Source organism: Oncorhynchus mykiss, chromosome 28 (assembly GCF_057628025.1).
Source record: "Oncorhynchus mykiss isolate SJ-2025 chromosome 28, ASM5762802v1, whole genome shotgun sequence".
In the NCBI taxonomy this organism is placed as follows: Eukaryota; Metazoa; Chordata; class Actinopteri; order Salmoniformes; family Salmonidae; genus Oncorhynchus; species Oncorhynchus mykiss.
This window is the reverse complement of record NC_143049.1, coordinates 15,258,974-15,272,959: the sequence shown is the minus strand read 5'-3', so window position 1 is coordinate 15,272,959 and position 13,986 is coordinate 15,258,974. Positions and strand designations below refer to the sequence as shown.

At 45.8% G+C, this 13,986-nt stretch overlaps 2 protein-coding genes across 3 annotated transcripts in view; one reads left to right on the top strand and one right to left on the bottom strand.

The window, feature by feature from the left end:
- Positions 1-13,986, bottom strand: part of LOC110508606 (voltage-dependent R-type calcium channel subunit alpha-1E) — a 94,339-nt gene that overhangs the window by 39,805 nt on the left and 40,548 nt on the right. For both annotated transcript variants that reach the window (XM_036966537.2, XM_036966538.2), the window contains exons 5-6: positions 5,937-6,040; positions 5,626-5,784 (exon numbers count right to left, since the gene is read on the bottom strand). In XM_036966537.2, coding sequence (XP_036822432.2) covers positions 5,626-5,784; positions 5,937-6,040 — 263 coding nt within the window. The remainder of the gene's footprint in view (positions 1-5,625; positions 5,785-5,936; positions 6,041-13,986) is intronic.
- On the top strand, positions 944-5,193 carry LOC149970729 (uncharacterized). The gene has a single exon (XM_090225481.1). The coding sequence runs from the start codon at positions 2,970-2,972 to the stop codon at positions 3,585-3,587; it is 618 nt and encodes a 205-aa protein (XP_090081607.1). The 5' UTR covers positions 944-2,969; the 3' UTR covers positions 3,588-5,193.

Here is a 13,986-nt window from a genome sequence, read left to right as displayed (position 1 = left end):
TGGAGTAGGTGGTGTCGGGAGTGGGGGAGCTGGGGTAGATGTCGGGAGACCACTCCGCTCCCATCGTTCCATCCTCTCCATCATCTGGTCCATCGCGGTACCAATCCGATGGAGGACAGCTGTATGGTGATGAACGCGCTCCTCCATAGTGGGGAGAGGAGTGGTCGCTGCTCCTGCTGACTCCATTTCAGGTGGTGCGGGCTTCTGTTACGATCTACTAGGTGTGGTGGGTGGAATCAGGCGCAGAGAGCAGGGTTCAGTCGTTTTCCTCAGATTTATTCCCCAGCGCAACAAAAACAGTCACGCCAACACACAGGGCGTAAATACGTTGCTAGTCCAAAACAACAACAGGACTAAACAGTCCGGAGAATAAATACAATAATAAATCACACCAACAAAACACAGAGTAACAAAAACAAGCCCGCACAAATACCCAGCGGGCCTAGTGCCCTTAAATACCCTACAAACAAATCCTAATACAAAACAGGTGTACCCAATTAACCAATAACCCAAAACAAACGGAAAGGGAATCGATGGCAGCTAATAGGCCGGCGACGACGACCGCCGAGCACCGCCCGAACAGGAAGAGGCACCAACCTCGGCGAGGTTCGTGACACTAAGACGTTGGAGGAGGAGGGAGGGGTGCTAAGCTGACATATGGAATTGTTTTAAGATGGTTATACTATGGATCATTTAGCTATTTGATTTTGAATTGTTGGACCCCTTAAGTTATAAAAAAAAAACATACCTTTTCTTTGGGCCTTTACTACCAAAGTCCATAGAAACACATAGAATAACACATTGAATGCAAAAACAACCAAAAACTAAATAATAAGAAATAAGGTTTTGAAGTGTCTGTCCTAAATCTAGGAGATATAAAAAAAACTTATACTACTAAAAAAATATATATATTTATATATATATATATATATAAATATTTTTTTTTTTTTTACACATATTTAACTACCTTCATACTTCCATTTGTTTTTTTTAAACCGGTAGATGAAAACGGAGAACACCATCATGTTCCCATTAGTTTGTAGCCCAAACAGTTTGGACGTTACCAAACAGAAGTTGGTACATTAACCGTACACACTTCAGACAAGTCAAAACGGAAAACACCATCGTGTTCGTGACAGTCTCCCCTTTAGAGAGTGGTCATAATAATTTATAGGTCAAACCGTTCCGACGCTACAGACGTTTACGTGAGTTGCCAAAGCAAAAAAAACAGATATCTCTAGCTTAAAAAAACAGATATCTCTAGCTTAAAAAAAACAGATATCTCTAGCTTAAAAAAACAGATATCTCTAGCTTAAAAAAACAGATATCTCTAGCTTAAAAAAACTGATATCTCTAGCTTAAAAAAACAGATATCTCTAGCTTAAAAAAACAGATATCTCTAGCTTAAAAAAACAGATATCTCTAGCTTAAAAAAAACAGATATCTCTAGCTTAAAAAAAACTGATATCTCTAGCTTAAAAAAAACACATATCTCTAGCTTAAAAAAACAGATATCTCTAGCTTAAAAAAACAGATATCTCTAGCTTAAAAAAACAGATATCTCTAGCTTAAAAAAAACAGATATCTCTAGCTTAAAAAAAACAGATATCTCTAGCTTAAAAAAAACAGATATCTCTAGCTTAAAAAAAACTGACTTTGATAGGTATTTTTTGGTTATTTAATTTAGATTGACGCACTGGTGTGGCAATTGACTCTAGGGAGTTAAATAGCCGTGTCAGTGAAGGGGTGTTAAGTTAAAACCAAAACTCGAATTGTGGGGGTATGAGAGGGTGAATGGCAACAAACAAAAAAGCACAGGCCTACGGCTTGTTAGTTTAAGATTTTGAGGAAAATAAAACGGATCTGATTATATAAAGTGATCTATAAGAGCGCTTTGATCCGCAATGCTTTATGCTAGAAACAAGCTCTAAAATACCCAGATAAGATGCATATGGGGATATCACTGTTTCGTTTTTTTGACATTCACAGGCTTACTTTGCATGGGAAATAATCTAATTATGTCACTATCAATGTCACGCCCTGACCTTAGAGAGCCTTTAAATTCTCTATTTGGTTGGTCAGGGTGTGAATAGGGTGGGAAATCTATGCTAATATTTCTTTGTTGGCCGAGTATGGTTCCCAATCAGAGGCAGCTGTCTATCATTGTCTCTGATTGGGGATCATACTGGGATCTTGGGGATCTGTTGTGGGATCGTGTCTTTTTGTGTTGCATGTGTTGCACTCCTAGCTTTACGTTTGTTGAGTTGTTTATTGTTTTTTTGGTGGAACATTTTAAATTAAAGAAAATGTACGCCTACCACGCTGCACCTTGGTCTTCCTTTAACGACAGACGTTACAGAAGATCCCACCACCAACGGACCAAGCAGCGTGGTCAGGAGGACTGGACCTGGGAGGAAATCCTGGAGGGAGCAGGACCCTGGACAAGGGCCGGGGAGTATCGCCGTCCGAAGGAGGAGGTAGAGGCAGCGAAAGCGGAACGGCGACGATACGAGAAGATAGCTCAACGAAGCAAGCACGAGAGGCAGCCCCCCCCCCAAAAATGTTGGGGGGCCACACGGGGAGATTGGTGGAGTCAGGGTTCAGACCTGAGCCAACTCCCCATGCTTACCGTGGGGAACGAGTGGCCGGTCAAGCATCGTGTTATCCGGTTCTGCGCACCATGCCTTCAGAGCGCATCCACAGGCCAGTGCGCTCTGTGCAAGCTCCCCGCAGTTGCAGTCCTAGAGTGGGCATTCAGCCAGGACGGATTGTGACGGCTCAGCGCTCCTGGCCTCCGGTGCGTCTCTTCGGTCCAGGATATCCTGCGCCAGCTCTACGCACGGTATCCCCAGTTCGCCAGCACAACCCAGTGCGGCCTGTTCCAGTTCCCTGCACTTGCCGTGCTACAGGGGGGATTCAGCCAGGACACGTTGTGCCAGCTCTACGCTCCAGACCTCCATTGCGCCTCCATGGCCCAGCATATCCTGCGCCGGCTCTACGCACTATGCCTCCAGTGCGCCTTCATAGCCCAGTGCTTCCCGTGCCAGCTCTCCACACTCACCGAGCTAAAGTGGCTATCTAGCCGGGACGTGTTGCGACAGCTCCCCGCAACAGGCTTCACGTATGAAGCCTCCAGTGATGATCCATGGCACGAAGCCTCCAGTGATGATCCATGGCACGAAGCCTCCAGTGATGATCCATGGCACAGAGCCTGTAGTGAAGATCCATGGCAAGGAGCCTGCAGCGACAGTCCGCAGTCCGGAGCCTCCAGCGAAGGTCCCCAGTCCGGAGCATCCAGCGACGGTCCGCAGTCCGGAGCCTCCAGCGACGGTCCGCAGTCCGGAGCCTCCAGCGACGATCCGCAGTCCGTAGCCTCCAGCGACGATCCGCTGTCCAGAGTCTTCATCGACGAGCTGCAGTCCAGAGCCTCTAGCGGGGGTTCCCAGTCCGGAGTCTCCGGCGACGATCTGCAGTCCGGAGCCTCCGGCAACGATCTGCAGTCCGGAGCCTCCAGCGGTGGTTCCCAGTTCAGAACCTCCAGCGATGATCCACGGTCCGGTTCCACAGAAGCGGAGGGATCAGCGTAGGGAGCGTGGGTTACGTCCCGAACCGGAGCCGCCACCGAGGGTAGATGCCCACCTGGACCCTCCCCTATAGGTTTAGGTTTGCGGCCGGGAGTCCGCACCTTTGGAGGGGGATACAGTCACGCCCTGACCTTAGAGATCTTTTAAATTCTCTATTTGGTAGGTCAGGGTGTGACTAGTGTGAGAAATCGATGTTTATATTTCTTTGTTGGCCGAGTATGGTTCCCAATCAGAAGCGCCTGTCTATCATTGTCTCTGATTGGGGATCATACTTAGGCAGCCCTTTTTCCCACCTTCTGTTGTGGGACCTTGTCTTTTTGTGTTGCATGTGTTGCACTCCTAGCTTTACGTTCGTTGAGTTGTTTATTGTTTTTTTGGTGGAACATGTATAATGAAATAAAATGTACGCCTTCCACGCTGCACCTTGGTCTTCCTTTAACGACAGACATTACAATCAATTGATTAAGCTGTTCACTTTCTGTACAATAGAAGATGTTAAACTCAAACAGCTTTTTAAGGAAACACGTGTGACCTTCTCTCGTTGGTTAAGCCATGGAAGAAAAGTAGTCAGTAGTTAAAGCTGTAATTTTTCTGCATCGGTAGGCTTACTCTGTCTGGGGTGGAAAGGTAGGCCTAACTTTTGAAAGCACCATGCACGGATTCCTAATGATGTCTCAGATTGAATTATTTGAAAACAAGGACAGTTTGGTTGCAAACAAGACACACTGATTTGATAAGTTGAACACATAGGTTCTATCTCTCTGTCCATTCTTAGCCTGTCATTTCAATTACTTGTGTGGTATTAAAAAACGATTCCGCTAATATGTCAAATTAAGTACAATTGCGTGACATTTTTTATAAAAGGCAATTTTTTCTCGGACCTGCAAATACAACGATAGATTCATGTAATGTTTTTACTATAAAGGAGATCTTTCCACTCCTATTATTGTCCATGGTGGTCTGCGAACCCACAACCTTCTGGCCCGCAGCCCTGTGAGCTATCAAAATTCCTGCATTGCCATATCATGCTTACAGGACGAAGAACAGTTTCTAAAACTGCATATCTAAGGCTCTGGTCTGTCTAAGAAGTCAGGGCAAATGGTAGATGGTATGGTAAATGGTATGTTCTCTGCTATCCACTTTTTCATTATTATTTGCGGTATAAGGTGACCTGTTTATTTTTTAAGCGTTCAGGGAGGGTTTAAGTGAAATATATTTTGCTGAAGGGAGGGCCATCCATTTTCATTTCAGAGGTAAGATTTTCTCCATGTAACCCTTATTATAAATAACGTTCACTCACAAACATGAACAATGTTTGCCCCATGCCATCACCTTACAAATTTGTGCACATTAAAAGCCTGTAAGTACAGTACAAAAACAAAAACTTTTTTTTTTGTCGAGTAGGGTCAGATGCATTGGTGTATCAAAGCGGATAGGATTAACATTGAATCCTGCTACACAAAATTATTGTCGACGTGTTGGAGTATGCCCCTGGCTATCCCTAAATATATATATACAGTATTTATTTTTTGTTATTGTGCAGTCTGGTTTGCTTAATATAAGGATTGTGAACTGATTTAAATCATTACTTTTGATGCTTAAGTATGTTTAAAACCAAATCATTTTACACTTTTACTCAAGTAGTATTTTACTGGGTGACTTTCACTTTTTACTTGAGTAATTGTCTAATAAGGTATATTTACTTTCACTCAACTATGACAATTGGGTATTTTTTCCACCACTGTTTAGATGGGACAGTCGGGTCCTCATGAAGCTGTCAGGTAAAAGAGTAGCAGTATGAAGATGTTCTTAATAACAATGCAGGGGGGTGAGCGCGAGAGAGACAAAGAGCGAGAGATTGTCAAATACAAGATAATAGAGATGAGGACCCTGTGAAAATGCAACACAGAGGGGGAAGGGAACCTCTTTAATGGATAGAGGTACAGTAGAAAAGAGGTTTTGGATAGAGAGAGAGTATGAGGGAGTGTGGGGGAGTGTATAAAATACAGAGTGTGTGAGGGAGACTGGAGTATGTAACTACCCAGGATGTCAGCAGTAGGTAGACAGGTGTGGTGGAGCTTCCCGCTGTAGAACTCCAGGCCGATGATGGCGAACATAAGAATGGCAAAGAACAAGAGCAGACCGATCTGGAGCAGGGGCACCATGGCCTTCATGATGGACTTCAGCACGATCTGCAAGCCTGATGATGAAATAAATTGAAAAAACACACACACATGTGAAGAGTTAATGTCTGATTGCCTATGAGAATTAGACATTATAATAAGGTACATATTGAGGTATTATGACACTGTAAATTATATTGATATGCTGGTAGATATTGACTGTACTCACTGGGTATCCCAGAGACCAATTTAAGGGGCCTCAGGACTCTCACCGCCCTCAGGGTCCGCAGATCCACTGGTATGTTCATGTGGGCCCCTGCTGTTGCCAATATTCTGCAGAAAGAAATACATGATCAGATTCAGAATAAAATATTGAATTCATTTTTTCCAGTGGGATCAACGGTTAATAAGCAGTGTGGTTTATGGATAAGGGGTTTTGGGGCGGAAGTGGTGTACATTGAATTATAATTTACACGGAATATACCAAACATTATCAACACCTTCCTAATATTGAGTTGCACCCCCTTTTGCCCTCAGAACAGCCTCACTTCATTGGGGAATGGACTCTACAAGGTTTTGAAAGCGTTCCACAGGGCTGCTGGCCCATGTCGACTCCAATGCTTCCCACAGTCGTGGCAGTTGGCTGGATGTCCTTTGGGTGGTGGACCATTCTTGATGCAAACAAGAAATTGTTGCGCGTGAAAAACCCAGCAATGTTGCAGTTCTTGACACAAACCGGCTTTGCACACCTGGATTGTACAATATTTGCACATTATTCTTATAAAAATTCTTCAAGCTCTGTAAAGTTGCTAGACAGCCATTTTCAAGTCTTGCCATAAAATTTCAAGCTGATTTAAGTCAAAACTGTAACTAGGCTACTCAGGAACATTCAATGTCGTCTTGGTAAGCAACTCCAGTGTATATTTAGCCTTATGTTTTTGGTTATTGTCCTGCTGAAAGATGAATTTGTCTCCCAGTGTCTGTTGGAAAGCAGATTAAACCAGGTTTTTCTCTAAGATGTTGCCTGTGCTTGGCTCTATTCTGTTTCTTTTCACCCTAAAAAACTCCTCAATCTTTGCCGATGACAAGCATACCTATAACATAATGCAGCCACCACCATGCTTGAAAATATGAAGAGTGGTACTCAGTGATGTGTTGTGTTGGATTTGCCCCAAACATAACGCTTTCTATTCAGGACGCACATTTTTTGCAGTTTTACTTTAGTGCCTTATTGCAAACAGGATGCACGTTCTGGAAAAATGTTATTCTGTACAAGCTTCCTTCTTTTCACTCTGTCTTTTAGGTTAGTATTGTGGAGTAACTACAGTGTTGTTGATCCATCCTCAGTTCTGTCCTATCATAGCCATTAAACTTTGTAACTGTTTTAAAGTCACCATTGGCCTCATGGTGAAATCCCTGAGCGGTTTCCTTCCTCTCTGGCAACAGAGTTAGGAAGGACACCTGTATCTTTGTAGTAACTGGGTGTATTGATACACCATCCGAAGTGTAATTAATAACTTCACCAGGCTCAAAAGGATATTCAATGCCTACTATTTTTATTTTTACCAATCTACCAATAGGTGCCCTTCTTTGCGAGGCATTGGAAAACCTCCCTGGTCTTTGTGGTTGAATATTGGTTTGAATTTCACTGCTCAAGCAAGGGGTCCTAACAGATAAGTCCATGCAACTAATGTGACTTGTTAAGCAAATGTTAATAACTGCTGAAGTTATTTAGGCTTTCCATAACAAAGGGATTGTATACTTATTGACTCAAGACATTTCAGCTTTTCATTTTCAGCTTTTCATTTTTTATTAATTCGTCTTGACCAAAAGAGAATAACATGTTGCCGCCGTAGCATTTGATTGATTGATGCCTGCAAGCATTTGGCCACCCTTGATTAAAAAAATTCTAAAATAATTAGCCAATCAGCATTGAGCTGAGCTCAACTGTGGGTTGTCCTGGTGCAGCAAAGCACCGTCCAAGGGAGGCCAGTTTGGATTAGGCTTCAGACCAGTCAAATCACTTCCTTTGCAAAACATAATTGTCAGAAAAACATGTCTGTTTCTGGTCTGCTGGTGTTGATGTTCTGCAGTAGCTAGCTTGCTAAATTATCCCTTTCCTAAGCCATGAATGGAGATGGGATTTGAACTTCTGGTTTTTACTTAATTCTCTGTACAGGCCAATGATTATGACGGAGATTCTGATCTAACCATGAATTAATATGTTGTGCCACTGGCCTGAGACGATTGAAGTTGAATATGTAGCCTAGATGTTGCCTAGTAGGCTCACATTAACTAGCTAGTTAACTTAGATGGTTCATTGTTGCCCATGTGAGGAATTGAGGCTAGCAAGTATTTTAGCTAGGTAGCCTATCACAACAAAAACTAAAAGTGTGTATGACTGAGCCACCGTTTTGCCAACATGAAAAAGAGGAGGATGGCATTGGCTTTCAACTAGTCTACAAGTAGGGTCAGTCAACAGTTTTTGTATTACTTATTTACTTACACACACGCACACGCACACACACACACACACACACACACACACACACACACACACACACACACACACACACACACACACACACACACACACACACACACACAAACAAACCAACACAGACGAATCAGCATCATGAACAGCCACATGATATTTAGCAACATTGATTGGACTAAATCGTTTTGGGTGTCTTTAAGTTTGTTTTGGGTGTTTTAAACTAAGCATATATAACCGTGTTGATCTGATGATGTTTCAATGTTTAAGTTAAAATTGTCCCGGAATAGCGGAGGCAGTGCTCCTGTTGTCTTAGTGCTGACTTGCGGTAACTCAGTGGTTCTAAATCATTAGTTGTTTAGTAAACTGTAAATATGAACTTGCTTGACCATGCTGCAGGTGATATAACTGTTGGTATGCACTATTTGCTTTGTGGACACAGGACATATGTAAATGTATGTGTCAAGCCCTGATCTGTTTCCCCTGTCCTTGTGCTTGTCGCCACCCCCCTCCAGGTGTCGCCCATCTTCCCTATTATCCCCTGTGTGTACTTATACCTGTCTTCTCTGTCTGTTTGTTGCCAGTTTGTCTTGTTCGTTCAAGCTCACCAGCATTTTTCCTGTCAGGTCCACTCGTTTCCCAGCCTCTCTTTGCTAGTCCTCCCGGTTTTGACCTTTGCCTGTCCTGACCCTGTACCCGGCTGCCTGACCTCTCTGCCTGACCCTGTGCCTGCCTGCCATCCTGTACCTTTTCTCCACCTCTGGATTACTGAACCCTGCATGTCTCTGACCCTGAGTCCGCCTGCCGTCATGTACCTCAGCCTTACCCCGGATTTTCGACCCCTGCCTGCCTAGACCTGTCTTCTCTGCCCCTCTTGCTACAATAAACAGTATTACTTCGACAGTCTGCATATGGGTCTTACCTTGATTCCTGATAGTACGAACTGGCCATGACTGACCCAGCAGACTTGGGCCAGCTCCGCTACGCCATCTCCTCCCAAGTAGCCACCATTGGTAGGCATGAGGAGTTGCTTCGCTTCATGATAGAGGGGTTGCAGGCCACAGCCGATCGTCACGACCAAGCATTGGACATGCGAGAGCAAGTCTGCGAGAGCAAGTCTGTGGGTGGCCTACTAGGCAGCCGACCACAACGGTAACCTCCCAGACCCCCTGTAACCCGGCTGGTAGCAGCGCTGGCACCCCGGTTTCCCGGGCACTCCGCTTACCTCCCCAGAAGCGCAATGATGGAGATTCCAGAAACTGCCGGGCCTTTCTCTCCCAGTGCTCCCTCGTTTTCGAGCTGATGTCCGGGAGGGCACTAGCCTGGGCCACGACGGTGTGGGAGCAAAAATCTGCCGTCTGCCTCAGTCTGGGGGTATTCGTGGCGGAGGTGGGAAAGGTGTTCGAGGCTCCGGTGTCCAGGAGAGAGGCTGCCCGGAGGTTACTCCAGCTCTGGCAGGACACCCTCAGTGTGGCAGACAATTCAGTGGAGTTCCATACGCTAGCAGCGGAGGGTACCTGGAACCCAGAAGTGCTGTTAGACATGTTCCTGCATGGATTATCGGAGGAGGTAAAGGATGAGCTGGCAGCCCGAGAACTACCGACTGATCTCGACTCACTCATCGCTTTAACCATCCGGATTGATTGTCGGCTACAGAAACGTAAGAGGGAGAAGAGGTTCGATTGCACTTCCAATCGCTCACTCAGGGATCGCACCTTGCAGCTGATAAATTCCGGAACTCCCTGGCATCTGCGTCCCCGAAAGGATCCGTGATTACCCAGTCCCTACAAGAGGAACTGCCGATTCACCTCTTCCCAAGCCGATGCAGCTCGGCAAAGGCTGGGCTGTCTCCAGCCGAACGTGCACACAGCCTTGAGACCCAGAGTTGTCTGTATTGAGGTACTGCTGGTCATTTTGTGTCTACTTGTCCCTTCACGAGAGCTAGCTCATTCATTGGAGTGAGTATACTGGTGGGTCTGAAAGATAATTGTTCTTCTCCCCTTACTCGCCCCCTCTCTATGCCACCCTGCTGTGGGGGCGACCAGTCCAAGTATCTCTCGGTACTCATCGACTCGGGGCCCGATGTGAGTCACATGGACGTTACCCTGGCATCCAAGCTGGGCATCCCCACTCAACCCCTCTCCATTCCCATGGGTGTTAGAACACTGAACGGGTGCTCTATAGGCCAAATCATCCACCAGACCACCCCCATCAGCCTACGAGTGTCAGGGAACCACAGCGAGGCTATCCAATTCCTGCTGGTTGAGTCTCCGCAGGCCCCTGTGGTAATGGGATTCTCTTGGCTCCAGCGACACAATCCCTCCATTGACTGGGCTACTGGTGCCATCGTGGGCTGGAGCCCGTCTTGCCACACTCATTGCCTGAAATCAGCTCTGCCTGCCCCGGGAAGTCTTCCTGGGGGCTTGAAAATTGCACCGGACCTCTCCGTCAGCTCCGCAGATTACCAGGACCTCCGGGAGGGGTTCAGTAAGGCCTGGGCCACTTTGCTTCTGTAGCACCGACCAGTATCCGAGAAGGTCAAGTCTGAGGCACTGGCACATCGCTATAGGGCCGTGGCTACACCCCCGGAAGCCGAGACCTGTCCCCCCAGTTCCAAGATCATTTGCCCTTCTGCTGTTCATCCTCTGTTGCCCTGTACCCTCCTTATTCTTCCTACTTTTTCTGTTTCTAGAGTCAAAATCATGTCTGACTGCCCCTTGTCTTCTGTTTCTAGGCCCATCCCTCCCCCCGTTTCATCGAGGGTCAGCCAGCGTTCATGGTGAGACGACTTCAGAGGTTTGACCACGGGGCAGGGGTTTCCAGTACCTGGTTGACTGGGAAGGTTATGGTTATGGCCTGGAGGAGAGGTGCAGGGTTCTCGCTAAACATTCTTGGATCCAGCCCTCATCACTGACTTTCGCAGCCGGCATCCCAGTCAACCAGGTATCCGCCCAGGTGGAACGCCAGGTGGAGTCCCTAGAGGGGGGGATCCTGTCATGCCCTGATCTGTTTCCCATGACCTTGTGCTTGTCTCCACACCCCTACAGGTGTCTCCCATCTTCCCTAATATCCCTTGGGTATTTGTACCTGTGTTCTCTGTCTGTTTGTTGCCAGTTGGTCTTGTTCGTTCAAACTTGCCAGCGTTTTTCCTGTCAGCTCAATTCGTTTCCCAGCCTCTCTTTGCTAGTCCTCCCGGCTTTGCCTGTCCTGACCCTGTACCCACCCGCCTGACCTTTCTGCCTGAGCCTGCCTACCTTTGCTCCACCCCTGGATTACTGAACTCTGCCTGACCCTGAGTCCGCCTGCCGTCATGTACCTCAGCCTTACCCTGGAAATTGGACCCCTGCCTGCCTTGACCTGTCTTTGTCTGCCCCTGTTTGCTATAATAAACAGTGTTACTTCGACAGTCTGCATCTGGGTCTTACCTTGATTTCTGATAGTATGTGTAGTTTAATTTATTCAGACACTGTGTGACTGTTGTCTTTTTGTTGTCACGGCCTTATTGTATATCATGGTGGTGTATGAACAAATGGGTTATAGAGCAAACAACGCAATTATCACAACATAGGTTGTAATATGGCTTTTTTACTGATTTGGCTTGGCTTCCCCAGTGATGTTATCCACGCACCGCTACTGGTCAGGATTTTTTTTACATTTATTTCACCTTTATTTAACCAGGTAGGCAAGTTGAGAACAAGTTCTCATTTACAATTGTGACCTGGCCAAGATGAAGCAAAGCAGTTCAACACAAACAACAACACAGAGTTACACATGGAGTAAAACAAACATATAGTCAATAATACAGTAGAAAAATAAGTCTATATACGATGTGAGCAAATGAGGTGAGATAAGGGAGGTAAAGGCAAAAAAAATGGCCATGGTGGCGAAGTAAATACAATATAGCAAGTAAAACACTGGAATGGTAGATTTGTAGTGGAAGAATGTGCAAAGTAGAAATAAAAATAATGGGGTGCAAAGGAGAAAAATAAATAAATACAGTAGGGGAAGAGGTAGTTGTTTGGGATAAATTATAGATGGGCTATGTACAGGTGCAGTAATCTGTGAGCTGCTCTGACAGCTGGTGCTTAAAGCTAGTGAGAGAGATAAGTGTTTCCAGTTTCAGAGATTTTTGTAGTTCGTTCCAGTCTTTGGCAGCAGAGAACTGGAAGGAAGGGCAGCCAAAGGAAGATTTGGTTTTGGGGGGTGAAAAGAGAGATATACCTGCTGGAGCGCGTGCTACAGGTGGGTGCTGCTATGGTGACCAGCGAGCTGAGATAAGGGGGGACTTTACCTAGCAGGGTCTTGTATAGGACCTGGAGCCAGTGGGTTTAGTGACTAGTATGAAGCGAGGGCCAGCCAACGAGAACGTACAGGTCGCAGTGGTGGGTAGTATATGGGGCTTTGGCGACAAAACAGATGGCACTGTGATAGACTGCATCCAATTTATTGAGTAGGGTATTGGAGGCTATTTTGTAAATGACATCCCTGAAGTCGAGGATCGGTAGGATGGTCAGTTTTACGAGGGTATGTTTGGCAGCATGAGTGAAGGATGCTTTGTTGCGAAATAGGAAGCTATTTCTAGATTTAACTTTGAATTGGAGATGTTTGATGTGAGTCTGGAAGGAGAGTTTACAGTCTAACCAGACACCTAGGTATTTGTAGTTGTCCACATATTCTAAGTCAGAACCGTCCAGAGTAGTGATGGTGGACGGCGGGCAGGTGCGGGCAGCGATCGGTTGAAAAGCATGGGCATTCTATGTTTTGTTTTCTATGATTTTGTGTTTCTAAGTTTTGGCCGGGTATGGTTCTCAATCAGGGACAGCTGTCTATTGTTGTCTCTGATTGGGAACCATACTTAGGTAGCCCTTTTCCCTCCTTTCTTTGTGGGTAGTTAACTTTGTTTGTGGCACTAATGCCCTGTAAGCTTCACGGTTGTTTTTTTGTTTGTTGTTTTGTTGGCGTCATTCCAAAATAAAGAAGAAAATGTACGCTCACCACGCTGCACCTTGGTCTTCTTCCAGCAACGGCCGTGACAGCGTGGCTGAGGTGCACCCATGACCAGCTCTGAAACCAGATTGCATAGCGGAGAAGGTGTGGTGGGATTCGAAATGGTCGGTAATCTGTTTGTTGACTTGGCTTTCGAAGACCTTAGAAAGGCAGGGTAGGATAGATATAGGTCTGTAGCAGTTTGGTTCAAGAGTGTACCCCCCTTTGAAGAGGGAGATGACCGCAGCTGCTTTCCAATCTTTGGGAGTCTCAGACGACATGAAAGAGAGGTTGAACAGGCTAGTCATAGGGGTTGCAACAATTTCTGCAGATAATTTTAGAAAGAAAGCGTCCAGATTGTCTAGCCCGGCTGATTTGTAGGGGTCCAGATTTTGCAGCTCTTTCAGAACATCAGCTGACTGGATTTGGGTGACGGAGAAATGGGGAAGGCTTGGGCGATTTGCTGTGGGGGGTACAGTGCCGTTGACCGGGGTAGGGGTAGCCAGGTGGAAAGCATGGCCAGCCATAGAAAAATGCTTATTGAAATTCTCAATTATAGTGGTTTTATTGGTGGTGACAGAGTTTCCTATCCTCAGTGCAGTGGGCAGCTGGGAGGAGGTGTTCTTATTCTCCATGGACTTTACAGTGTCCCAGAACTTTTGAATGCAGCGTACAGTACAAGATATACAGTGAATACAGTACATAGAAACTGTGAATTTGCCTTTCTTTGCCTCCTGTTGGTTGCTGTAAATGGTGTTTCAATGTTTGTGTGTGTGGGTGGAAGGCTGTCAATACGTGC